This window comes from Sceloporus undulatus, chromosome 4, assembly GCF_019175285.1.
Source record: "Sceloporus undulatus isolate JIND9_A2432 ecotype Alabama chromosome 4, SceUnd_v1.1, whole genome shotgun sequence".
Classification (NCBI taxonomy): Eukaryota; Metazoa; Chordata; class Lepidosauria; order Squamata; family Phrynosomatidae; genus Sceloporus; species Sceloporus undulatus.
Genome location: NC_056525.1, coordinates 71384547 through 71410616, shown reverse-complemented (window position 1 = coordinate 71410616; position 26070 = coordinate 71384547). Strand labels below are relative to the sequence as shown.

General features: G+C 42.7%; 1 protein-coding gene across 11 annotated transcripts in view; it reads right to left on the bottom strand.

The window, feature by feature from the left end:
• SZT2 (SZT2 subunit of KICSTOR complex) overlaps positions 1–26070 on the bottom strand; it is a 109409-nt gene that overhangs the window by 29115 nt on the left and 54224 nt on the right. For 10 of the 11 annotated variants that reach the window (XR_006103497.1, XR_006103498.1, XR_006103499.1 and 7 more), the window contains 19 exons: positions 25689–25917; positions 17714–17867; positions 17532–17624; positions 17317–17398; positions 7285–7563; positions 6954–7089; positions 6710–6826; positions 6552–6615; positions 6159–6344; positions 5644–5937; positions 5319–5505; positions 4556–4630; positions 4092–4230; positions 3488–3596; positions 2028–2151; positions 1355–1507; positions 547–649; positions 247–361; positions 1–112 (listed from right to left, as the gene is read on the bottom strand). Coding sequence is in view for 8 of the 11 variants with exons in the window: in XM_042463011.1 (XP_042318945.1) it covers positions 1–112; positions 247–361; positions 547–649; positions 1355–1507; positions 2028–2151; positions 3488–3596; positions 4092–4230; positions 4556–4630; positions 5319–5505; positions 5644–5937; positions 6159–6344; positions 6552–6615; positions 6710–6826; positions 6954–7089; positions 7285–7563; positions 17317–17398; positions 17532–17624; positions 17714–17867; positions 25689–25917 (2751 nt within the window). In the remaining 3 variants the exon portion in view is untranslated. The remainder of the gene's footprint in view (positions 113–246; positions 362–546; positions 650–1354; positions 1508–2027; positions 2152–3487; positions 3597–4091; positions 4231–4555; positions 4631–5318; positions 5506–5643; positions 5938–6158; positions 6345–6551; positions 6616–6709; positions 6827–6953; positions 7090–7284; positions 7564–17316; positions 17399–17531; positions 17625–17713; positions 17868–25688; positions 25918–26070) is intronic. The other variant, XM_042463015.1, reaches the window with a different exon arrangement.

Here is a 26070-nt window from a genome sequence, read left to right as displayed (position 1 = left end):
CTGCCTGGGCCACTCCATGAACTACTAGCTGGATGTGTCTGTCCATTTGGCTCAGAGGGCGGGGGGAATCCACACTGCGACAAGAGGCGGTGTCCAAGGATGAGCGAGATGCCTATCAAGGAGAGGCAAAAAAACCTGAGAAGATGCAGTGGCACACTAGCTCTTCCCAAATGACAGCAGAACCCATGGTACATAATACTTGCACTCAAGGGGGTAGGGGATTCCCTATCAAATAAAAAAACTCACACTCAGGTCCTCAGTGTATATGGGCTCCTGGCTGCGTGAAAGTGCCAGTGAACGGTATACAAGGCTCTGGATTTCACCTTCCCCACTCTTCCCACTAGAAGTAATTTCAGAGAGTCTGTAGGTGAGGAACAAAGAAGATATGTTAGACCAAGAAGAATGGCAATGAAGAGGGTTCCAAAGGCTGAAGCAGAGACAGTAGCCAAATGGAGACCACAGCTCAGATTGGCTCCTCTGCTTGTAGAGTGAATCTTGAAACAAGTATGAGTCTGGAGATTTCACAGCAAAGATTTGTAAACTTACCGCAAGTAGAAAACAGACTTGGTTGAACGCTCCTGATAAACAAACATATTCTTTCTATTAACAACAGAGAAGGCATTGAGTACAGAGCGCAGGGCTTGGATGGCTGGTGGAGAAAACAAGAGAGAATGGGGGTGTGAGAGAGATGGTGTACAAAGTGCAAGATTTCACCAAGTGCTTCACCCATGGTTCTCTTTATATACCAACCAAGCCCCTCTCCCTCTCAGTGTTAGATATGAGATATTAATTCAGCCTGTCTTCATAATTCCTACTCATTCTTGAATTTTTTTTTTTTAATATCACTAGTTTGGATTATGCTGAGAAGCATTAAGTATCCCTACTGGGAAAGAAGTGTCCACTACCAATGATTTTCAAGTTAACATGTTTTTTCTAAGGGAATAACTGGAAGGAAAAATATTTTTTGTTGCTTTGATTTTTATGCTAGAAACGTCTCTTCTTGAAATTTCTGATCACACAAATCTATCTTTTTGTCTAATCTTAACATTATAACCTCTAGATTTGCAGCCTACCCCTTTTTCTAAGACAATGGGGCAGCAGTGCCTGTCTGTATCTTTGTCTGAGATTCTCTTCATATCTATCCGCTCTGTCCCTTTCACTAACCCTATCCTCATCCCAATTCTAACATTTATATGCTATTGCCAGTGGATTGCCAACTATAAAGGCGCATTATGCCAAAAGACCCCACTCCAACAGAAGTGGAAGATCTGGGCATAGTTACATACATAAATAACATGTGGAATCACTGCAGACCTCCCCACTAGTTAGTGCTGTTCTACACTGAGATACTTACCACGTGCAACACCCATATTGGGCCCCATCTTTAGTCGTGAATGTACATGGATGGTGGTGCTCCAGACTGCATTGCAAGCGAAGTGTCCAGGCATAAACTGCATTGTGGCAGCAAGATAGTCACGGGGCTGGTAACTCTCATCTCCAGGGTAGTCTGCATAGGGGACAAGGCTATTCAGCTAGCAAGCTCACTTGAGTTGTTCCACAGCCAGCCCAACTACCCAGGATAAAGACTGACTGTAATGTGAAGTCTAAGTTGTGGCTTAAACTCTTCTAGAACATGGCCACATAGCCCAAAATACCCACAAAAAACTACAGACTGTAATCTCTCTTTTTTCTCTTATTAAAATACCCATGCCTCCAAATTAAAAAAAAAAGCTTTAAAAAGAGAATCTATTGATCTTGGGCTGAAAAGCACGGCAGTAAATCACCAAAATGAAGTAAATGAAAAAAGCTAAGTGCAGAAAATTATTTATCCACTTGCAAGGTGCTAGTGGAATAGAAGAGGAATATCTTTCTGTACATTGTGGGAAATCTGCATATCTAATAGAAGCAAGGCACTGGAAAATTCCTGTAAGATTCTTATATCAGTGATGGAAAGACAGAAAATCTAAGCTGTAAGATCCAATATGTGGGAAAGAAAGATCATGCACACATACTATTTGAAGACCTACCATCAGTCCCAGTGCGCTGCCGGTAGGTATATGGGGTTTCACTTTTCCAGATATCTTCCTCACTCTCAGCAACCAGCAGAGAATTGCAAATGTGGCTGTCATGTAGATCTTGTAACAGCAACCGCTGAAGACAGAGAAACAGGACAACAAAGAGGGGCTCAATATGGACTCACTATTTCATGTAGACTTAGATGCAATTTTCTCACTCTTGGTCACAGCTGATAAAAACAGCTAATGTCTTGGAATTTGTACATGCTGTATGTTCAAGAAAAGCAACTTGCCTACATGGGTGATCATAGCAAGATTTATAGAATCTGGTGCATTTATCCAGCACATGAAAATCCAAACTTCCTTATTAAAAATGTCCAATGTCCAGTTCTCAAAATTAAGGTGAAAAGAGATAACTATACAGAATTTTAGTCACCATGTACCCACTTAAAAGTAGGGGTGGTAAACTAGAGTTACTTCCTATAACTGCAACTTTTGGGGGGATAGGGGTTGGCGCAAGATTTTATTTATTTATGTATGGAATTTATATCCTGACATTCTCTCAAGATGGGATTGAAGGTGGTTTACTAAAATTGAAAAAAGATGAAGGTAAAACATTTTATCAAAGTTTAAAAAGAATTAAACAACAATTTTTAAAAATTTGATTGAAAACAGTTAAAAACACTTGAAACATATTTCAAACATACTTTCTGGTAAAAAAGTAAAAATATTAAAAACTCAGCAAACATCACTTAATACACATACTACTGCTCCATGATTAAAATTCAATGGCCTGCTTGAATAAAAACTTCTTCATCTGCTGGAAGAGAGAGTAGATTGGGAATGGGTGATACTGTATAAAATTGCTGAATTGCACCATGTAGAGCCTTGCAGAGAATCATCGTAGCACAGTGGTTTGAGTGTTAAGACTACAATTGTGGAGACCAGGGTTCAAATCTCTGCTCAGTCATGGAAACTCCCTGGGTGACCTTCCACAGGTCATACCCTCTCAGCCTCAGAGAAAGGCAAAGACAAATTCCCTCTGAATAAATCTTCCCAAGAAAAGGGTCACCCTAAGTCAGAAATGTCTTGAAGGCACACAAAAAGATGGCACACCCAGGATATTATTTATTATTTTTGATTCTCTTTTTCTCATGTGCAGGGTTGGGGGCATAAAGCCTTCTGAAGTTTGGAAAAGAGTGAGAATGGCCCCAGGCCTTCATAAGACTTCTTCAGACTCATATAAATGCTCTAAGATTAGAAAATATCAGGGTGATGATTCCAGTAGCCATAGGTGCTGCATTTTGAATTTACTCAATATTTGCAGAAACACTTAAAATTTGCTTTCAGCCAACTTGCAGAAATTCACTTTCCTATTTACAGAACTATGCTGTTTAATCACTCTTTCAGCTGGGGAAGATACTCTTACCAGACAAAAGTCAGTGTGTTTAGCATACAAGAGTCCTACATACTTGGTTTACAATGCGGCAGATCTCGCCAACTTTCTTCACTACAGTATGGTGAAGACGCATACATTCCCCTTCCTCATTCTGTGTTACTTTCATTGCACTCATGCTGCTCCTGCACAGAAAGGAAAGGAAAGATCTCAGAGGCTCTCCCACCACTGGGAGCAATATGTTAAATGGACAATATTTACTTGTTGCATGATTAACTGCCTGAACATAAATTAATAACAAAAGCAGTGGGATATGGTAGGTTAGAGTTAGAGAGCTGACAGGTGCTAGAAATATATATGCTTTGGGAAGTGAAAGTGGGGTTTGGAAGAGATAGCAGGACCTAAGCTTAGGTCAAGGATTTAATATCTTTGTTTCCTTCTCTTCCCCTGCCCCATCCCACCTGAGCACAAATCTAACAAGCATGGCTCTGCCAGCTCCATGATGGAAGGAACAAGTGGGAATACAAGCCAAGCCAGGAGCAATCAGTTGCAAGTCTAAAATCAAGGGAGTAGGAAGATTGCATGATAAAAGTCGCATCTACACTCTCAGGAATCAGAACACTGGGGGATGGCAGTGGGCTGGGAGGGTGGAGGAGAGGCTTTGAAAAAAAGGATGTTACCGTGTGTGGGAATAGATTTCCACTCGGTCCTGGTGGATTCTTATAATCAGCCAGAAGTCAGGCATGAGGGGACATTTGGGTTCCATGTCACTGATTGCTACCTCTTCACATTCAGAATCACTGCTGCCACCATCATATCCTGGAAAATGAAAATGCATTCTGACTTTGGTGAGTGGCCCGTTCAACAAAATGCTAACTATACAACTGGGCTCTTGGGAGTACCTGGTTGTTCTCTTTGTCTATGAAGTGCCACAACTCAGTCAAAGGCTTTCCTCACCCTGGTAGCATCTATGTGCATTTAACTCTAATCACCATTAGCTTTAGCCCAGGTCACTAGGCATGGTGGAAGGCATAATGCAATATCTATGGATGCTGTCAAGTTGGAAAAGTCTGGTGTAAATCACTAAATAAGTCTCCCCGGATTCATTTTTAATCTTCCCTTCCACAAAAGGATACCCACTCACCGAGCAAATCAGAATCCATACTACCTTGGCTTGACACCAGGCTCTGAACACGACTGGGGTGCTGCTTCCCACAACCTGTAGGGAAAGAAGTCAGAGGTTTCTGAGATTCTTTTCTATGTGTCAGTCGGATCCAACTCAACTGGGAATCTTCATTACAGGAATTAAGAAACAAGACTTAAAAGAAAAGGGTGTCAATGTGACACAACACAACAAAGCTGTCGTATTTATCCTGAGTGCTGCATAGACTGTTTGATGCAAGAAAGTAAGTCAGATGGACTTCATAAAGAAACCCAAAGGCAAGACATATGCCAGCCTTTTAGAGCTTATGATTTCATGAGTCTCACAACACTGAAGTTGTTTTGATTACAGAAAAATCAATATTAGTGTAAAGACATAACTCTAACAACCACCCTTAGAGGAAGAAGAACCTTTACTTTTATAACCAGGCTTGGAGTAAATTTGCTGACTTACAGTTCTCTCGAGTATGGAGTAGCTTATTTTTGTTGAAACATTCCGAATAAGCAATTTAAAATACTAGAGAGTAATGAAGACAGGAAAGTACAGCAATGTAACAAAAGCATAACATAACAACACGTAACAAAATCCACCAAAAGTCACCTGAAGAAACTGTGCAGTAGGTGAAACCAAAACACTTTTATCAGAAAAGGATTTGAGAATTTAAAAGCAACATGGACACCAAGTGTTTGCCACTTTTAGTATAATCCTTCCATTTCTCAGAGGCTGGCTTAGAATAACACCTCACCTTCCTTCCCAGGGATCACAGAATCTGTCAGGCTTGTTACAGATGGTGTTGCTGAGGGAGATTTCTCACTATTCCATTTATCTGAGGAATAAGGCAGAGCTTGTGGATGGGTTACAGGAGGCTCTTCCTCCATAGAACTACGTGCCAAAGTACTGACTTGATCCAGACGTGGAACTTCACCTAACACCTGCACCACAACAAAGAGGGGGTAAATCTTATTTCATGATTCATGATTCACCCTTCTAACAATTTTCCTTGCATCTCCAAGAATACAAACTAAACAACTGGTATTTCTCATTTGAGACAGATGCTTCTAGTCACCTACCTCATCATGCACACAGCTACTTGTACCAAGGAATTCAACAGTATCCAGCCCAGCCTTCGTCTCACTTGCTGGCCATGCCCAGAGACCATGAGCTTCCTCAGAGGGAACAGAACAGGGCAAGCAGCTTTCTGTTTTGCTGCTGCCCTCACACCTTCCTCCTGTCATGGTGCTCTCAAGTGTTACTGAAGGACTGGGCCCACCTATTGGAGCATGTAGACGGCTGACAGAAACATAGTAGAAATCATTCCCCTCAGCATTAAGCACATAGCCAGGTAGGGTCATTCTCTGGAACTCCTGCAACCGAACAAAAGATTCTCAGTGACAGAAAGAAAGCAAAAAGTGTGTATTTTATAAATGCAAGTCAAGCTAGAGTGGAAGTCTTGAGGTAGGAAACTAACTACAGGGGGTGTTGTTCATGAGCCAGGAACTGAAGATCTAAGGACTATGGGCAATAAAAAGCACACGTTTATAAAAGGGAAAGAAGGAAGAAAGGTAAAGAATAAAGCCTCACTTACTTCCCGAAATCTTTCCAGTGAGCTCTCAGGCCCAAATACAAACTGCAAAGGAACAGCCTCACAGTGGCAACTTGGGCGGCCTTGAGAACTGTAGACATGGGTAGCCACACGGCTCAAGATGTCAGTAGAAACTGGACGTGAATGACGCAATGCTGACACAATCTCATCATCCAAGAGCCAGCGGATCTGAGATACGAAAAACACAGCAAATGTCAGATAGAAAAGCATAGAGCACAGATTCTATTGTGGGTTTGCTTCTAGCACCTGTATTCCAAGCCTCATCCTTGGCCAGGCAACACTTTAGAGTGTGATAAGACATAAGAGAGGCTTCATGCAGCTTGACTGTCTTCTTTGTCTTACAAAAATTCAACTGAATGGGGCAGATGGACTCACTTCTATCATTGTAGCTTCAACAGCTTGTCTGTGTACTCCAGGAAGATTAGAGAGTGCCGGGTGCCTTGAAAAGAAGGCAAGAATGAGATCATCAGGCACAGTGGCCTGTTATTTGTTTAAGCCAGCATTAAAAAGTGAAAAATAAAGTGGATCAATACCCATCATCCACAGCTGAAGGGAGCCTGTCCAAGGTATGCATAAGCTCTTCATCAGAGCGGAAGGAGGAAGGGCGCCCTGGGGAACGGGTGAAAGAGACACTGCTCTCAGAGGTATACCTGTAAGGAGAGGGAAGAATCACTGGTCTGCCTCCCTGCTCTTTAGTCTATTTTTACCAATTGTGGCTTTAGAAGGCTTCAAGGTTCCCCCCACCACAACCCCCCACTTTCAATGCTGCAGTCCCACCTATTGTGATGCAAATCGTTCACCATTTCAATCTCTAATGGAAGGGTCAGGACAAAAATGTCCAGGGTCACACAGAGGTCAGAGAGATCAATAGTATGCAGTGCCCTACAGCTCTCAAGGCAGGTCAGCACCTCTCCTAGAAGAACCAACAGATATCATTAAGGTGAGAGAATACTATGTATACCCAAATGCCTAAAGAGGAAGTTAAGACTACAGGCTCCTGCTCCCTCCCCTTCCTTTGGAAATTTCAGTCTTGCAATCGCCAACAGCCTGTAGCCCAGCCATGTGCTCCCTCCCGTATCAAATCCCAAACCCATTTGTTTCCATTTACCCAGGCAGGTAGGCAGTGAGCGAACAGGCATGGAACCATGCTGGCTACGAAGCTTCACAGAGCAGGTCAGATGCATAAAGAGAGGTGGCATATCTTGTTCTAGCATCTCCTGCTCTGCCAGAGAATCTCCCAGAATGCTGAAGGAGTCCTCATCCTGGTTAACAGTGTTGGAGTCTGAAAGGGAGTCCGTTTCTAGTAATTCATGGTCCAACCGCTCCCGGTATTCCACCTCCAGTTCTGGGTCACTTTCAGTGCAGATGCCGCAGGCAGATGTATTTCCTATATCAGAAGAAAGCAGAGCCTTAGTGTTTAAAAGCTGAAATAAAGGAAGATACTTCCTTCAGGGCATCATGGGTCTGTGGGAAAAATGGATCTGGAGGCCTCAGAAATGGTTAACTTGTTGGCAAAGTGGAACATTCACTTTGCATATTCCAAGAAGCACTGTCAGACAGATTTGTAAGGTTGGGAGAGATTGGGATATTGAACAACATAGCATGAAGGTCCATTCTAGTCTCAAGCTAGGCAAAATATCGTTAAAACCTAGTTTTCTATTGGTCCTCATCTTCTCCTGCTTTAGTTTCTTCACAAGCCAAGACACAGGAAAGTATAGAAAAGACCCACACCTCAAGAAAAGAATTAAGATTTTGCCATCATGGGTGGGACTGGATGGCTCCTTTTCTTTGACGAAAACGGACCTTCATGGTAAGTACTCTGATCTGCCATCCAGGAATTGGATCTAGTCAAGCACATTTGGGTGGGAGGTGGCAATTAGGTGTTTCAGGGAGATATGCTTTGTTGAAGAACCCTTCTACTGAAGGAGACTCTGGCTCATGTAAACTTGTATAGTGTTTAGTAAATGTGGCTGGAGTACCCCATTTGTGGCTGCACAGCAAATTTCCTCTAAGGATGCACTGGCAGAAAAGGAAGCAGTTGTGGATGTTGATCTAGTACAGTGTGCTATTACATTGAGGTTTTAGAAGACCAAAGGTCTTGCAGGTCAAAAAGATGCATGTTTTAATCCATCTGATTAGTGTGGCAAAATATATCTTTATTCCCAAGGTTGTGGGAGGAAATGAGACAAAAAGGGGCTGTGATGTTCCTAGATGATCTGGAGGCTTTCTGTCCAGAACTTCCTTATGTTATTAATTTGTTTATGAATTTGAGATCTAGAACTATGTGGATGCCATCCCCTTTTTTGTATACAATAAAGAAGATAGCATAGACTTTGGTGAAGCAATCAGTGGGAGGTATAGCTCCCAGATCTATGAGACAGGATATGGCCTGCTGAAATGCTAGAACTTTTGTGTAATACTTTGATTTTAGATAGGGTTGCCATAAGGGAGGACCTCCAAACCGGGACAAATGTAGGACAAATGCAGGGCAACATTTTCAAATGTAGGACACATTTTATAAAAATGGAGGACACGCAAAAAATGTGAGGCTTTTTTAGAAATGTTAATATAAATGCATGTTTCTTAGGCATGATCAAAATGGAGGACATTTTGACATTATTCGTAGACAGATCACGGAAATGTACTTCCCTTTCTGGCCACCCCCCTCTCCCCATTCCAAACAGCACATTTGAGCATTGAACATGGCTTTATTTTAACATTGCCTCTTGCATATTTCAGAGGCTTATTCCACAACCAAACCCTTTGGTCAAGGGACTTTGGTTTTTCTTCATTTTGACTTGTTTTCTCTGTATTCCTCCCCACTAAATAAAGGAGACATGAAATGGAGTTAATGGGTACAAGTTGTTAAACAAAAAAGTCTTGTGAGACTCTGTAGGCAAGAGGTGCACCATGTTAAGAACTGCATTAAGCACACTTAGGCTGCTGCCACACTGCTTTCACTCTCATCACTCCATCCTATGGAATCCTGGGATTTGTAGTTTGTTGTGGTGCCAAGGCTGGGCTTTGAAATCTCAGGCATAAGAGAGGCAAAAGGCTTGGGCTGCATCTACACTGGAGAAATAATCTGGTTTGAGACCACTTTAACTGTCTTGGCTGAATGCTATGGAATTCTGGGAATGGTGGTTTGTTCCAGTACCACAGCAGAATGGCAGTTAACCCCTGGAAAGCTCTCTGACCAAGGTGACCAATGCCCTCACCCCAAAATGTAGAGCACCCAAGCAAAAATATGTAGGACATGGCCAAAAATAAAAGCTAAAAACACCCATGTAATGATATATCCATGCTTCTTAGCCATGATCTAAATGGAGGACATTTTGAAATGTGACAGAAGAGGACATGTCCTGGAAAAGGAGGAGGATGCCTGGTCACCTTGTCTCTAATCCAAAATGCACTGCAGAAATAAAACAATGCTGGACTGAAATGCCCAGAGTTCCTCACCAAAGCTGCTTCCACACTGAGGAAATAATCCAGTTTGAGAGTGACTTAACTGTCCTGGGTTAGTGCTGGGGAATGCTGGGAATTGTAGTACATTGTGGCCCCAGAGCTATCTCTGACAGGGAGTCCCATAACCCTCCAAACGTAGTTGAACTGCAGTGCCCAGAATGCCTCACCAGTTGCATCCACACTGAGGAAATGGTCCAGTTTGAGACTGCTCAGTGCTGGGGAATCCTGGGAATTGTAGTCTATTGTGACCTCAGAGCCATCACTGACAGAGAAATCTCAATGTCTCCCAAACACTAGCATTCCCAGGATTCCCTAGCACTGAGTTAAAGCAGTCTCAAAGTGGGTTATTATTCCTGCAGTGTGTGTGAGAGATATAAAAGCTAGGGACTGGATTCATTTGGAGGATCTCTGTGTCCAAAACACACTGCTTGGACTGCCAGGGCTCAGTGCTATGGAATCCTGGGAATTGTAGTTTATTGTGACACCAGAGCTCTCTGACAGAGAAGGCCAAATGCCTCACAGACACCAGAATTCCAGAGCATTGAGCTTTGGCAGTTAAAGGGGTCTCAAAGTGCAGGGGGGGGGGGAGAGAAGCCAGGGAGTGTGAATGAGCTCTGAGAGGAGGAGGAGGAGGGAGGGAGCCAAGGGAAGTGGCCAGGACCACCAGAGGAGCCCCTGCTTTTCCTCATCATTGCAGCCTAGTTCTCACTGCTGGTAAGAGGCTCTGCCCCCAGCCAGGCAACGCCTCCATTCAGTCTCCTTTTGTCAAAAGAGCTCTGGTGCCACAAGAAACTACAATTCCCAGAATCCCATAGCACTGAGCCATGGATGTTTAAGGGGGGGGTGTCAAACTATTTCTGCAACCTTTTGCTACCCTAAAGCCTTCTATTATTTACCAGCAACTTGCAAGGCAAAATCTCTTCTTTCCAAGCCATTGAAAACCAACCCAAGTGGAGGAGGGCTGATTGCTTCGTTCTCATTGGTCAGCTTCGGGAGAAATTTGTATATTACAAGGAAAGACATTTAGGGCCTCAAAAACAATCCTGTGATAAAGAATTACAACAAGACTGAGTGGTAGACATTTAAAAGATCAGGAATTTAGACTCCCAGGGAAACAGGAACGATTGATGGCCTTTTTTTCTTTGCTCACTGTAACCTGAAAGTAATGCCTCTTGCAGGGTATATATACCAAGTGGGCTGGCAATAGCTCTAAGTGGCAGATGTCTTTAAGACCTGTTCTCTAGGCTAAGCCAGGCAGGGAGGCCAGGAGGGTGGCACACAGCCATGGGGAGGGGTGGAGCTGCCTCCAGGGCCTTGCTGGGGGGGGAGGTCCTGGGGAGGGGCCAAACTGGGGTGGGACATGTGGCCCCGCCCCAAACGGGAAAGTCCCGCCCCCGGCAGGATATGGCAAGCCTAATTTTAGATACTGTAAGAAGCAGTGCCCTGAAGTTTGGTGAAACTCTATGGTATATCTTTTGTTTATGGTCCATAACACCCACTGATCTACTGTGGAGGCCTCCCACTGATCTGATGTGGAGGCATGGCAGGAGGAGGGTAGCCTTCCTCCTATCTGATTGGCCTGACAGTCACAAGGTGTTTTTATTCCTTGGTGGTTGGTTTCCTGACTGAGATGCTTGGGTGGATCCCTTAGGTTGCTAGGGAAAGAGAAGGGCTAAAAGACTTCAATGGCAACTTAATCTCTCTTTTCACCTCCATCTTTTGTAGAGAAGGCATAGATTTCTTTTTATGCATGGTCTCTATGAAGATCTATAAGAGCCTCTTTGTCAAAGAGCAGATTACTCATGAAAGGGATTGTAGCTAGATTTGCTCAAGATTGCATGTCTGCATTCTAGTGTTTGAGCCAGACTGATGTTCTCACTACTGTAGATTGAGCAATGTGAGAATAATAATGAGTCTCTAGTGGTATCTGCTACAAAGGTGTAGGCTTCGTAGATTTTTTTTAGAAGGGACCTGTATAGATATTTTAGATCTAGCTTTTGGTTGATAAATATCCTGAACTCAGAGCTCTGGATATCAGGGAGAGGCTGTGAAAAAAAGCTCTGATGGCGAGGGTCAGATGCCTCAGTGGAGCATTTAAGTGTTACATCTGCCTTTTTTTTAATTTGGCGCCTTACTCATTTCCTGCCTTGAGTAGGTGAATTCCACTGTGATTTAATGAGCTCTTTTAATTTGGAGTGGAAGAAAGTTGCTTATAAACAAGTTACTGTATAGGTTTACGAAACATAGCATTGCCTCATGAGGTGGTATCAGCAGGCATAGAGCCTGCAACTGCTTCCAATGAAAGACTGGCAAAATCACCTAAATTAAAATGTCCCTCTATTGTTCCTCCTGCTCCCCAGTGTCTGACCATTCTTCTGCTCTAAAAGAGCTGAGTCTTTCAGAGATGTTGAATATCGAGAAGCTACATCTAAATTGTGATGAGCATGGGAGCCATGAGCTCTTGCTACAAATGAGACTGAGGGCCAAAACAGATCGGCCCAAAGGGACAGAGTGACACCACCCCTTTGAGTGGCAGATCAGGGCCACAGATTCAGCTCTTTCCGGAACAAAAAGAAGAGGCAAAATGCTGCTCTTTTTTCACCAGAAAAAAGGGCGCCCTTTCCATCACCCTGTCTTTTTGGCGCTGCTGCAGTATGTGGCATCTAAACACCATGCTGCTGGAGAGCTGAAAAGCTGCTGTCATGTAAATAGTCAGGTGGATGGATGGCCGCTTCCTGCCGCCTTAGGGGTGTGTGTTGTGCATATGCCATACCCCCAAGCTCTTGGGAAGCTGGCATATTTTGCTGGTCTGTTCCAGCCCTGAGAAGAGTTCTCAGCTAATATAAATTGCACTGGCTTGCAGGATGTTTATTATGTTTGTTAGCCACTTTCTTCCATAGCCAGAGAGAAGCAGGGAATGGGGGAACTGATGGAAGTGAGGAGGTAAACAAAGTCCCGGGTCTTTTAGCTGCTGTACAGGAGGATGAGGTTGGTTCATCCATTTCAGGTCCTTTGCTACCATAGAGGAAATATACTTGGGTCTGGTATTATGGTCAAAAAGTGGCATGGGCACAGTCACTGGAGGAGATTGAAGGCTGCCCTGCCCAAAATAGCTGGTGTCAGTAACCTAGGCTTCAAAATGGCCACTGTGAGAGGCTACCTTGTGTGAATACACTATTTTTGACTTGAGGACAATTTAGGGCTGCAGTATCTGTGAGAAGGATCTGTGGAGTCAGAAGAGAAGCAGCCCTGTTGGGAGTCAGCTTCTCCCTTTCCCTCTGTGTCCGCCTCTAAGTTATCATCCTCTCTAGAGTTTTTTTTTAGAAGTGGAGGCTTCAGACTCAAAAGTCTTGCCCAACTGCCCCACTTCACTTGTTTTAGAGGCATGGGGTGGATCCACTTCAATATGGATCACATCAGCAGCTTTGTCAGCATCAACAGCCTTTGAAGGGGCAGCCATTGCCACAGGGGTTGTTGCTGTGTGCCAGACCTAGGGGAGGTAGCTAAGAGTGCATGCATGTCTCTGACTATACTAATATGCTTTTCCCATCCCAAAGGGGGCCTGTTGAAGAAAAGGTGCAAAGGCAAAAGAAAGAAAAGGGGACTGGGAGATGGGAAGGGAAAAGCTATGGTGCAAAAGACTACGAGAACTTTTTAAAAAAAAGAGTTTGGGCAAAGAATTTGAAAAAAACAGAAAGTTATAGAGAAAGGAGAAGAATAAGTTGAAGGTAAAAGAAGACAGAGCAAGAGGTGGTGATGACCAATAGAAAGCTAAGTTTAAAATGAGTGATATTTTGCCTAAACTTGCTGGTGACAGGAGTTAACCCATTCATGGATGGCTTCTTTTCTACCAGCTGAGAATATGTGATGCCTGAAACAAATTAGAGAAACTTCATACCAGTACATAATATGGGAGAACAAACATTAATGCCAGTGGCAGAACTGGAACAAATTAAACATGCATGTACATGAACTTTCCTTAATTCTGCATTCTACAGAGGCAAATTGTGGGGATATTATGCAAGGCAATATATGAGACAGGAAAGGTTTGGGAGTATGCCAGCCAGGCCAACCTAAGACTCCCATACCTCCACGGGTGATAAGGTGCACTGCCACCACTCAAAATATTCATTCAGCCTGGGCCAGACCAAACTCCTAAGATTCTAAGAGTCAAGGGAATAAACAGGTCTAGAGACACTGGCATGCTCTTGTCTAGAGACTTAAATAAAGGTTTTGTGCAGCAGCATGTGACCAAAGGTCTGGATTTCATACCAGGCAATTCCCAGAACAAGACACACTCTCAATCAAATTAAGTTGATAGACTGATTTGCAAGGGATTGAAAGAGAGGAAGGATAAGTATACACTATCAGAATATACTTTTGGAGATACAGTGGAGGGGGAAAAAACCAAAGGTAGACTTAAGGTAACAATACTTCCCAAGTCACTAAGGAAGATCTAGGAACATAAGAATAGAGTATGCACAGAGTGCAAACTACAGTGTCTGTAAAAGCAAGACAAGCTGCAAAGCAATTTATAAAGCAATAAGCAAGAGACAAAATATTAACTAATCAGAAGACCTGAAGACCAGAACCTTCTTGCTCATTAGCCTACATAGCAGTTCTAATCTGTAACCATTTTAGAAAAAAGTGCTTCAAGACTGGTAAGCTTGCTTATGATTTTGCCCAAACCAAAAGCAAGCCGTCCTAGTATAAGTAATCAATAGATTGACTAAGAAACTTATCAACTTACAGAAAACTGAAGTTTTCTTAACTGGAACATAAGTTTTTAACAAACTGTACACTGTCCAAAGAGCATTAACATTTGCCTTATGTAATCTTAAAGAAAAATCATTTCCTTATGTATCGCACTTTTAATCTGCCTAGTAAACATTATCTGGTTAATGTATGCTTGTCTACACATGGCTGGGTCATCTTGTCTGGTGAGTCATTCTCACATGAGAAAGGTACAATTGTAATGGGGCATGAGTAGTAATATTAGTGAGACCACTGAGACAAAGAATTACACTGTTGAATAAGCACATTGTATGAATATTTGATCAATGCTCTTTATCAACACACTGTACTTTATTACGAAAATTCTCATTAATAGTTATTCCCATCCCTTTTTAAAACCACTGTGTTTTTCTCCTTCAGATGGCAAGTTGGCTAGTTTATCTTCTTAGGTAATATTAAAGAGGTGGAGAACCTTTCTAGCCATGGTGCCATGTTCCAACTTCAGGCCGTCACTGCAGTTTTATTCTCTATTTGACTTGTTTTTCCTGATCAACTTTTATTGATTTGCCTGCCTACCATGTTTAAGAATTCATAGATTATACTACATTACATAAAGGGGTTCCATTAAAAGGCTCAAAATTACGTAAGTAATCAAATGCATTTTGTCAAATCAGGGATGTATTCAAACACTGTCTGAAGAAACACATCCGATTTGAAACTGCATTAAAAATTACACCAAAATGGAAACTTCAATACAAGTAATCTCAAACATGGCTCTTTTTAAAAATTGGACTTTTGAGCTCGCTGTAAGAAGCAGTGGGGTGATTAATAAGTCAAGATAACAACAATATCCTTACTCGTGTCAAAACATTAACACTGTTCAAAATCATTGAAACTGGTTCCAGTTCAAACATACAAACTATCTAGCTGCAAAAAGCCAGTCAGTTTTTCCACAATAAAAATCATAAAGTCATATCCAGGATTATTTTATTCTAGTTTACTGTAAACAACCAAGTGCCAGTAAATATTTTCAAAATAATACAAACCAACCTTACCCTAAATTTTGAGTATTTTCTCTAGCTTCCATATAGCAGCAAGCCTAAATTGAAAAGGAGCTCAAGACTCCATTCCAGCAGGAGCAATTCTATATGTACCATATATACTCAACTAAAAGTGGATGCCATGTATAGGTTGAGGGCAGGTTTTGGGGACAAAATTAGCAATTTTGATATTATCCAAAGATAAGTCGAAGATATCCCTTCCTCTCCCTCCCTCGGGAAACATGCAGGCTGAGAAAGAGGAGGGAAGGCAAACGTTTGCCTCCCCCCCCAACCTTTCTTCAGCCCGGCTGTCCCTTCGGAGGACACCCAGGCTGAGGAAGAGGAGAGAAGTCCCCCAAGCCTTTGTGTGACACCCGGGCTGAAGAAGCGGCTTGAGGGACAAGCCTATTACCATATTGACTCATGTATATGTCGACCTAGTTTTTTTGGGCATAAACGTCTTGGCTTACAGTCAAGTATATATGGCAAACCTTACCAGTTTGTCCCTATGCCAGAGTTTATAGGCATTCAAAACATCACCAGTCTGCAAAGGAAAGCTCCTGTGCAATGCAAAATCTTCCAGGACCCCATCAGCATTTCAAGCATTGAACTGCTCTTTATCTCTGATTTAACGGCAGAAGAAAGTCCTTCCAAAACTTCCCTCTAGCTAGGCCTGCACTCTGTTCTGCCTGCCTTGACTTTCTTGAGTAGTTGGATCTGCGCTTCAGGATCTGAACCCTCATTCCTGCAAGCAAATAAGGGGTCTAGGTCTAAATTTGCAGGGTATGAGAGAGACACCTGGGGTGTCTTCTGATGCTATTGTTTCAGTTATGACATCAACCTTTAGCAGTTCTTATGCCAAAAAGCTTTGAAGTTTTGGGCTGCAGGATTATGGCAACATTTTGAATGTTGCAACTGAATTCCAAGGCTCATAAACAATTTTCATATAAAACAGATAAGATGGACTCCACATCCCTTCAGCCACTAGCTAGCATAGCGAACAGGCATTGATGATTGAAACTGGATATTATTATTATTATTATTATTATTATTATTATTATTATTATTATTAATTTTTAAAACACATATATAAAATCCCTCCACATTCAAGTCCTAAACATAATACATAATATAACTACAAAAACAATTACCACCCAACTACAAATAACAGATACTCAGACAAATAGACAACACTTACATAAAGTTCATATACAAAGATCCAACTGGATCCAACATAATCAGAAACACTTTAGTTCTCTACCCACAATCTAAATAAAACAATGGTGGAGTGGCTCTAGCAGCAGAATAGTGTTGGGCAAAGTGTGGCTTCTTACATGCCCTTAGAAATTCCTAGTATTCTTCACTGTTGGGGATGTTGGTGAGGGCTGATGGGAGCTGTAGTCCAAAGACATTTGGAGCACCATAGGTTGCCCATCTCTTGTCCACACCAATGTCTTTCTAATACCAACTTGTAATTATGGATCAGTTGAGAATTCAGAGAAACAAACAATTCTAAGAAAGAAAGAAAAAACCCTGCACAAAACAAACAAACAAACAAACAAACAAAAACCCTGCACATCTATCTTGGTTGACTCTATCTCTGTGTAAACTACACAGTGCCAAAGTCTTGCTTGCAACTCCATTGCTTTGGCTCCTCCAGAGCACCATTTCACAGACTCTTCTTCTTGCATATTTAGGTCTCTTGAATTGAGACAAAAAGTGACTTATCACCATTAGCTATAAAGACTCTGACTTATATGCATACATTCAGTCCCCCCAAGAATAAGAAAAAAGAAAAAAAGAAAAGAAATTCTGTATCACTACATTACATATAAATGTGGTACTGTCACCAACTGTTATAGCAGCCCACAGCAGTGTAGGGTGAGGAACAAATCCCATACCTTCATCAGCTGCCAGATCAGTTTCTGAGCTTTCCAAGTCTTCACTGCCTTTCCTATCTGCATGGTCCTGCGAGATCTCCTCCTGAGCAGGGATGACAAACAAGTTGTGTAAGTCATACAAAGTCTAGGTACCCTATCCTTCCTTGCTCATATTTTAATGGCCTTCAGGGCCCCTCCCAAGACAAGATGTCAAAGATACAAGCATAAGCTCCTACCTCTTTTTTGGTAGAAGGAGGACAATAGAAGAAATAATGAGGATTAGATGGCACTGGTTTAAAATGTAAGCTACCGATCTCCAAGAACTTCTCCTAGAAGAGAAAGGAGGAAAGGAGGCATGTTTTGATTGTTATAGCCATCATTTGTAAATGCATCCAAAATGAAACATTTTCTCTCTTACCTGGATGATCCTGTGTAAATCAGTGTGGCCTTGGCAGGGCTGGCTGCTGTCTAGTAGTGAGAGAGGGAACTCTGGACAGTGACTCTGGTTAGGTTCCTGGGAAGGGCAGGCAGAAATCTGGGAATCTGGTTCACTGAAATCCTCTGTCTCAACACTATACAATGTAGGTGCAAGAAAGTCATGTCAGTCAACAAACACCCATATGTTCAAATACTCATCTCTTAAGCACCAAATCTTATTTCCCTTCAGTTAGTAGCAACTCACATGTGCATTCTATTCTTCCAAATGGATCAATGGGTTAGGAATCAAGCATAGTTAGATACAAATACAGGCAACTCACAATACTACTTTTATTTGGACAGGAGTCTTCTAGAGCAGGATCCATGAAGAAAATCCTACTGAAATCTAGGATTCCTCAAATAAATTTCAGAGTCATCCCTCAAAAGTTGCATAGCCTGTTCTATCAAAACACAGGAATGTAAAATCAGCTTTCTTTAGCCCAGGTGTGGGTGAAAAGTAGCACAGGTCCAAAGGCCTGGCTTACTAGCATGGGATATTCCACTCTCCCTATCAAAGTATTACATATAAGCTGATCCCACATGACTATTTCAAATAAGGACAGGTTGCTTATCTGTAACTATAGTTCTTTGAGAAGTCATCTGTGAACTCTCACAAGCAAGCGCAGTGTATCATTCTGTACCTTGCACAGCAACATATGTTTTGGCAGTAGCCTCACCTACTTCCTTAATGTCTTAGTGTGCTTAATGTCTTAGTGTGCTTCCTGCCTAAATCCTCAATTCCCTGGACACCGAAGCAACAGCAAAGGTCTAAGAAAAAGAAAAACACAACAAGAGAAGGATGGGAAGGGTTATGTGAGTTCACAGAGGACCACTCGAAGAACTACAGTTACAGGTAAGCAATCTGTCCTCATTCTTCGTGGTCTCTGCCACTCACACAAATTGGAGACTAGTAAGCTACTAACTATAAGAGAAGCGGGTGTCATGCAACACAGAAGAAGAGAAGTGCATAAGGCAAGTCCGATCTGAGTAAATCTGAAAATCAGTCAAAAAGACAACCAACAAAGCTCAAACAAGTCCCCACAACACTGCTGCTGCAGCAAATGAAAAGGAACTGAAGGTTTAGGTGGAACGTGCACTAGGCAGGCATGTGGGGAGCATACTGTACTGCTCGAGAAAGTTCCAAATTATACACTGCACAGTTGTGTGAGACAGAGACCATGAAGAACTTTTTTAAAATATTTCAACACTGTGATACTTGGAGCTTGAAAAAAATCATAGAAATGCAAAACTCATTGTTTAAGCTTTTGAAGACTAATTTGATGGAAACTTAGTTCATTGATTTTTAGAAAAATTTCTATGTCATGAAGAGATTAGGAAAAGAATCAATAGATAAGCCCCTTAAATACAGATCAATGGGCATTTATTGATTTGGGCAAATGAAGGCATAAGGAAGAATATCTGCAGAAGACCAAGGTAAATAGTGAGGGAAGCTGACTTGCTGCAGCAGATACACAACTGTTTAGGGATTTCTAATAAAGCTAATACCATGTATATATATGGTAGTTTAATGCTTTCATTGCCATTTTGAAAATCCATTTGTACTACTTATGTGGATTTACTTTGAACTGTAAATATAAACTTTGAACTAATGAGGAAGAGAAAACAGTTATAAAATTTCACAGAGCCAATATGGGCTATTATGTATCATTTGATAATGAGTAATACCAGTATAGCTAACTCAGTACAGTAAGCCCTTGGCACATCCTGGGGTTTGGTTCTAGGACCCCCTGTGGATAGCAAAATCTGTGGATGCTCAAGTCCCATTAAATACAATGGTGTAGTAAAATGGTATCCTTTATATTAAATGGCAAAATCAAGGTTTGCTTTTTGGATTTTTTTTTTTATTTTAAAAAATATTTTAAGCTGTGCATGGCTGAATCTGTGGATATGGAGGGTTGACTGTAATAAGTGAGATAGTGAAATCTAGCCGATACTTTTTAAAAGTACTTTCTAGAAATGCTATTCAAGGACCTTTAAATGTTGAAACAAAATATCACTCTTATAGCTGAGGGGTGGTCGTTTGTTGGGGTTGAGGTTTCAGTGCCCCCCCACCCCATAGGGCCACTGGAACCCCATTCAAAACAAACTGAAAAAGACTGCTCTCAAATATGTCCAACATTCCCTTGGCAGCATGGGGACACATTCACCAGGTTTTTGGCCCAGGAAAGTCCTCCTTCCATTAGAAAGTGAAACAGCACCCAGTTTGCAGATGACATTCTGTTTGGGGGGAAAAGACATCCTCTGGGCCTAGGAAATTCCATGGTGGTAGAAATTGTGAACTTGTTCCCCTCTCCAGAGGGCACTCAGGATAAACATTCTTAAAAAAAAAAAAGCTTTTCATCAAAAAACTTGTCCTTCAAAGCAGTCTCTGGGGCCACACTTTATCCACTCCAGCTATTGTTCATGGGCAAGAATGCAGTTTCACTAAGCAGGAATGCAGTCACTAAGCAAAAACTCTGGGTTTAGATCTATTTTTGTCAAGCTTTCACTAATTTCATTTTCAAAATGATGACCTGGTAATTTGACGCCTTCTCCATGTGATTAAAAAAAACTCTCTTAGGTCCTTAGACTATCAGATAGGGTCCAGTGTCTTCCAGCTGACATAATCCACAGTCGGCCCTCCGCATTCATGGATTTAACATTCACAGTTTTGATCATTCGCGAATGTTAAGCTGACATAGGCATGCACACCTCCTTCTCCTCCCCCTCATTGGGCTTTTCCCCATAGAGAAAAAAGGCTCAGGAAGAACCAGCAGCCAAGAAGAGTGCGCACCTGCTCTTCATCCTCCACCCTCCCATGCCACGGGGGAAGAGGAGGAGCAGGCGCATGCCAGTTCCTCCCCCCACGTTCCGTGCCTTTAACTGGCTTTAGTTGGGGGTGGGTTATTTCTGGTTTTTCCACATTCATGGAGGTATTCTGACCCCTGACTCCTGCAAATGTGGAGGGCTGGCTGTATTTTCAAAAGATACATTGACATCATGCCCATCTAGGACTACCGATGGCATAACAGTTTAATTAAAGAATTTCTAAATGAAACTGGCATGCATTTAGTCAAACAGACAGCTCCATAATGTTTTGTTTTCCCAAAGAGAAAACCTGGAGAGAATTTAGAGATTTCAATTAATTGTACATCATTTCTAGAATACTGTATAACCAGAGAAAATAGTACTTTAAGTGGTATGTTGGGAGCTAATCACGAAAAATAACTCTTGTATGTGGGAGAAGGACACATCCTGAACTGGATTTTCTCCTGTAACCACCCAGATTGGGTAAGAGTCATGTGACATGAAACAGATAAAGCTGTTTCTCCTCAGCTTCAGCTAAGGATAGTGTGTCTCTTTGAATGAATGCCTGGAGGAGGTAATGGGCTGAATGAGGAAAAACAAATTGAGGCTGAATATAGCAACAGCAAGTACATTTCTATGCCTAAGCACTCCCTAAGCGGTTTACAATGTATAAGCTAATTGCCCCCAACAAGCTGTGTACTCATTTTAGTGACCTCGGAAGGATGCTAGGCTGAGTCAACCCCGAGCCCCTGATTGAAATTGAATTCACAACCTTGTGGTTTGTGAGTGAGTGGCTGAAGGTCAGGCATTTAAATACTGCACCACCAGGCAAGACAGAGGTGCTTACTGTCAAAAGTCCTAACCTAGGTATGGAGGTATATCAACCAGTCCTGGATGGGATTACATTCCCCCTGTGGGTTCACAGATTGGGGGTGCTTCAATACGCACAGCTGGTGTATTGCTCCAAATGATAGCTCGGATATATGCAACGGCCAGGAGTTTTCACTATCAGCTTTGGCTAAGCTGTGCCCCTACCTGGAGCTGGAAGACCTAAAGATCATAGTGCATGCACTGGTAACTTCATGGTAGGACTTCTGCAATGCGCTGTATATTGGGCTGCCTCTGTACCAAGTTCAGAAACCAGTAAATTCAAAACACGGCAGCCAGATTGATTACTGAGACATCCAGGAGTGAACATATTACATTGATCATAAAATCACTCCATTGGCTGCCAATTAGTTTCCTTCCAAAGTACAAAGTGTTAGTTATAACTTTTAAAGTCCAACATGATTTGAGTCCAGGTTAGCTACAGGATCACTTTGTCCTGTATAATCAGCCCCGCATGCTCAGGTCCTCTGGCAGACATTTACTGCAGTCTGCCAGGGCTAGGTTGGCAACTGTCAGCAAGAAGATTTTTTCTTCAGCCACCCCGGCTGACCTGCCGGGAATTCAACAGCTGAATACACTGTGTGAATTTAAAACAGCATTAAAGACCAGTCTCTGCTGGTAGACTTATCCTGATGATTGTTAAATTGGGAATTTTGAATGTTGAATTTTAGATGTGAATTGTTTTAATATGTGTATATTTTATTTATCCTTGTAATTTGATGTGTGTTTTAACACGTGTATTAACTGATGTCCCCAGCCTTGATCCATGGGGCAAGGCAGATAGTAAATAAATATTCTCATAATCCTCCTCTATCCCCAGTTAGGGGTCACAGCCAAGCCAGGAGTGGAAAAAGCCAGAAAGAAGAAGACACAAGGAGAACAGACAGGACTATGCTACTGTGAGAGTAGGACCAACAACTCCATCTTTGACATAAAAGAATGGACTTTCATAATAAGTACCCAATATGCCATTCTCTATATGCAGCAATATAGACATCCTGAACTGGAATATGCACAAGCTATTAAGGATGACCAGGGCATCTAAAAAGAAAGGATTTGCTGATGGTTTTGCCTGCTGAAAGCAGCTTCAGTAAAGAAGAACCTATCCGACTTGTAATGTTTGGCATACGTTGAGGGATTCCTTGAGTGGCACATTAATTGAAAAAGCTGCTAAGGTAGTCACCAAGCTTGTAGACTGGGCAGAGATATGCCACAGTTTGAGAGGCATAGAAATACATAGGCTGTGAAAATTCATGCTTTTAGTCAGCATGCCAAAGTTTGACTTCTCACTTAAGGAAGTGGAAAGGAAGGAAACAAAGAGGGCCTCTGTATGTTTGAAAAACTGAGTTGGGGGGGGATACATCAGGGCCTTTTTATGGTCAAGCTAGTGACAGGGTGTCCAACAGTTGCGAAGGATTAGAACAGAACAAAGGGAAACAAATCTAGAGTAGTGGAAGACCAAACTGATCTTGGAAAGGAAATTGGATCATGAGACAAAATGACTGTATCCTTGTTGAAAGTGCACTTGGGTGGGTGGACGGAGGTGACTCTCACCTTTAAGACCTTCCTAACTGGTGTGATAGCTGTTGAGGACTAAGTGGAGATTACAGATGGGGAATCTATAGAAACCCAGGGAGCAAAATGAGTGATGCCTCCTTGAGGGACCTCTTGATATGAAGATGAGAGGAAACTGGATGGTTGGAGGATTAGGCAAGAACCAAAGAAAGGGCTGATGGGAATATGAAGATAAGCTTCAATCAAATCAATAGGAGAATAATACTGTTCAACAAGGTGAGCCCAAGACATATGGTGCCTGGGGCAGAGCAGCATATGGCATCCCCACTTCAATTCCAGGACCTTAAACTAGCAAAGTTATTTTTGTCCATGGGCCACAGATCTCTCAGGCACCTCTCTCAATAGCCTACAAAATGTTCAGCAGGGATTCTATCCTGTACTGCTTCTACATGGATGCAGAGGAATCTGTGATGAGGGTGCTGTCGAATTCAACTGATAGTGCTCAGGGCCAATGATCCACGATAGTCTTGCCATGAGGGAGGAAGTGGATTAGCCATCCTCCGACTAGGAGGGAGGGAGGGCCAGAAGAAGGGAATGATGCTTTGTTAGAGGAAGACTTTGCCTTGGGAAACTCCAAAATGTCCAACTAGGCAGAAGAAGACATAGAAGAAGCAGCTTGATTGTTAGAAGAAGGCGGCGGTCCTCAAGTCCAAAGGCCTGCACTGCCTTAGCAACAGAGGAATTAAGTCATTAGTCAAAAAGCATGTCTATAGCAGCATTATCTTGATGTGGAGTACCAGATCATTCACTGTTCTCTGGACCAGAATCATTATGAACAGAAAAAGATGGTTCAGGATCTTGGGTGTCTTAAACCTAGGTCAGATTGAACCAAATTCCCAGGGTTGGGCTGAAGGTAATACTGCTCTTTATGGGAAGAATGAAAAGAAACATGGGGTAAAGAGGCCTCAGATGATTAGGAGGGACTGCTGCATGGAACCAAATGGTATTATATGGCTGCTGCAGACTAAGCAAACTTACCTGGACAAGGTCTTACTGTTGGAGGAGGCTCTGCCAAATTCCCCACAGCCTTTCCCACATTAGATTGGGACAGGAGTGAAAAGAGAGACAAAAAGCAAAAGAGGATGGAAAGGACCTTTTATAAAAATTTAAGGTAAAAAGGTTAAAGAAAGCCATAACAGAAAAATATTGGATAAAACAAAATGACTTGAGATGGAGCATGAGAGAGCAAAGAAGACTTAATCTGGGCAAAGTGAAGCAAGGTAACAAATTGGGGGTGGAGCTAGAAGCAGGAGCAGATTTTCTCCATTTTTTTTTATCACACAACCCTTAACAAGCCTGGGTGGCAAAAGGACATACTGTAATATAATTTATGATGTCTCCTTTGCTGCATATAGAGAGTGCCTCTTATCCACAGGCAAAATAGAGTTCAGCTCAGGGAAGTAATTACGGTGGGCCAGAAACATCTTGGGCAGGTCTAAATGTGGTGACATTGCCCCATGGGAATGTTTTTTAAAAGTAAATACCGATAATTGAAGAGCACAGTGAGGGATACAGCCTTCCGAGGTCTCATAGTAGGCCAATGCAACTTCCTAACCCCACAGAGTTTATTTCCATTAAAAGAGGAAACAATTACTAATCTTAAAGAAAGAGAAAAAAGGTCCAAATAGTCTGACTCAAATCCTTTTCCAAAGTTTTTACAATCACTCCCAATATATTTGGTGTGAATATGCTCTTCCCTTTATTATTCAAAATCCTGAACATGCCAAGTTACTACGCAACTAATGCTTTGCTGGGGACCTCTGCTGAAAATCAGAGGGAGACCTGAAGTGATGTAGAGAGATAGACTGTAAATCTTCTAATGTGTGAGGTCTATGTCAGATGATCCAAGATAAAGTCATCCATTAGAGAAGGCAGCAAATGATTACAGTCAAGAAGAGGAGAAGAAATTCCATCAAGATGAACAGTACCGTATTTTCCGGCATATAAGGCGACAGGGGGTATAAGGAGAACCCCCACATCGCCCGCTGGCAGCATCCCCGGACGCCCCTGAGGCGGTCTCGCGCCGGCTGGAGGGGGCCTCTCTGAAGGCCTGAGAGGACCCGCGGCGGCTAGGCTCTCACCTCCATTTTTCTTCTAAAAGGCGGTGGCGGGGAAGTGGCTCCAGAGCCGGCCAGGGCAAGGGAAAGAGCCGGCCGGGACCCTCTGCTCCTCCAGCAGCTTCCCAAGTCCTCCGTGGAAGCTGCCGCCACCGCTGCCAGGGACCCTCCGCTCCTCCAGCGGCTTCCCAAGTCCTCCGCGGAAGCCGCTGGAGGAGTGGAGGATCTCGGGTGGCAGCAGCAGATTCCGTGGAGGACTTGGGAAGCCGCTGGAGGAGCGGAGGATCCCTGGCGGTAGAAGCACCACCAAGAAGTAAGGGGCCAGCTCTTTCTCTTGCCCCGGCCGGCTTTGGAGCCACTTCCCCACCACCGCCTTTTTAAAAAAAATGGCTGGGAGAGGACCCAGGAAGGACCCCAGAGACAGGGAGGCGACCATGCCATTCGCCTGTCTCTGGGGTAAAAAACCAGCACATAAGGCAGACTTAGAAAGTCGCCTTACACGCCGGAAAATACGGTACATCTAACACTGCCGAGACATCCCAGAACCACTTCCTGATCTCTTTAGATATGAACATACATATATCCCACCTGGAAACAGAGACTAAGACATCTTGGGTTTGGGAGGTTTGCACCACTTCTCCATCCAAGTTAATGAGCAAGTGTTGGTGGTGCTCACAGAATGAACGCACATGATTACATAAGGTAAGTAGGAAGCTCGTGATGTCTATCTCCTGCAGAAGCTCCTCACAGTAATCCATGGCTATAAGCAGGTCAGGGCAGCTGATATTGTGACCCTGTTGCAGGCTCCTGAACAGTCCTACAGAGAATGAGACACATACATAATGTGGCCTATGGATGAAGCTAGGAAGATGCACTTGGGAAGCAACAAAAGCAGCACAGTTTTAAAAAAGAAAGCAACACAAGTTCTACTGGCTGAGACTCTGTCCATTTCTACATCACAAAGCCCTTC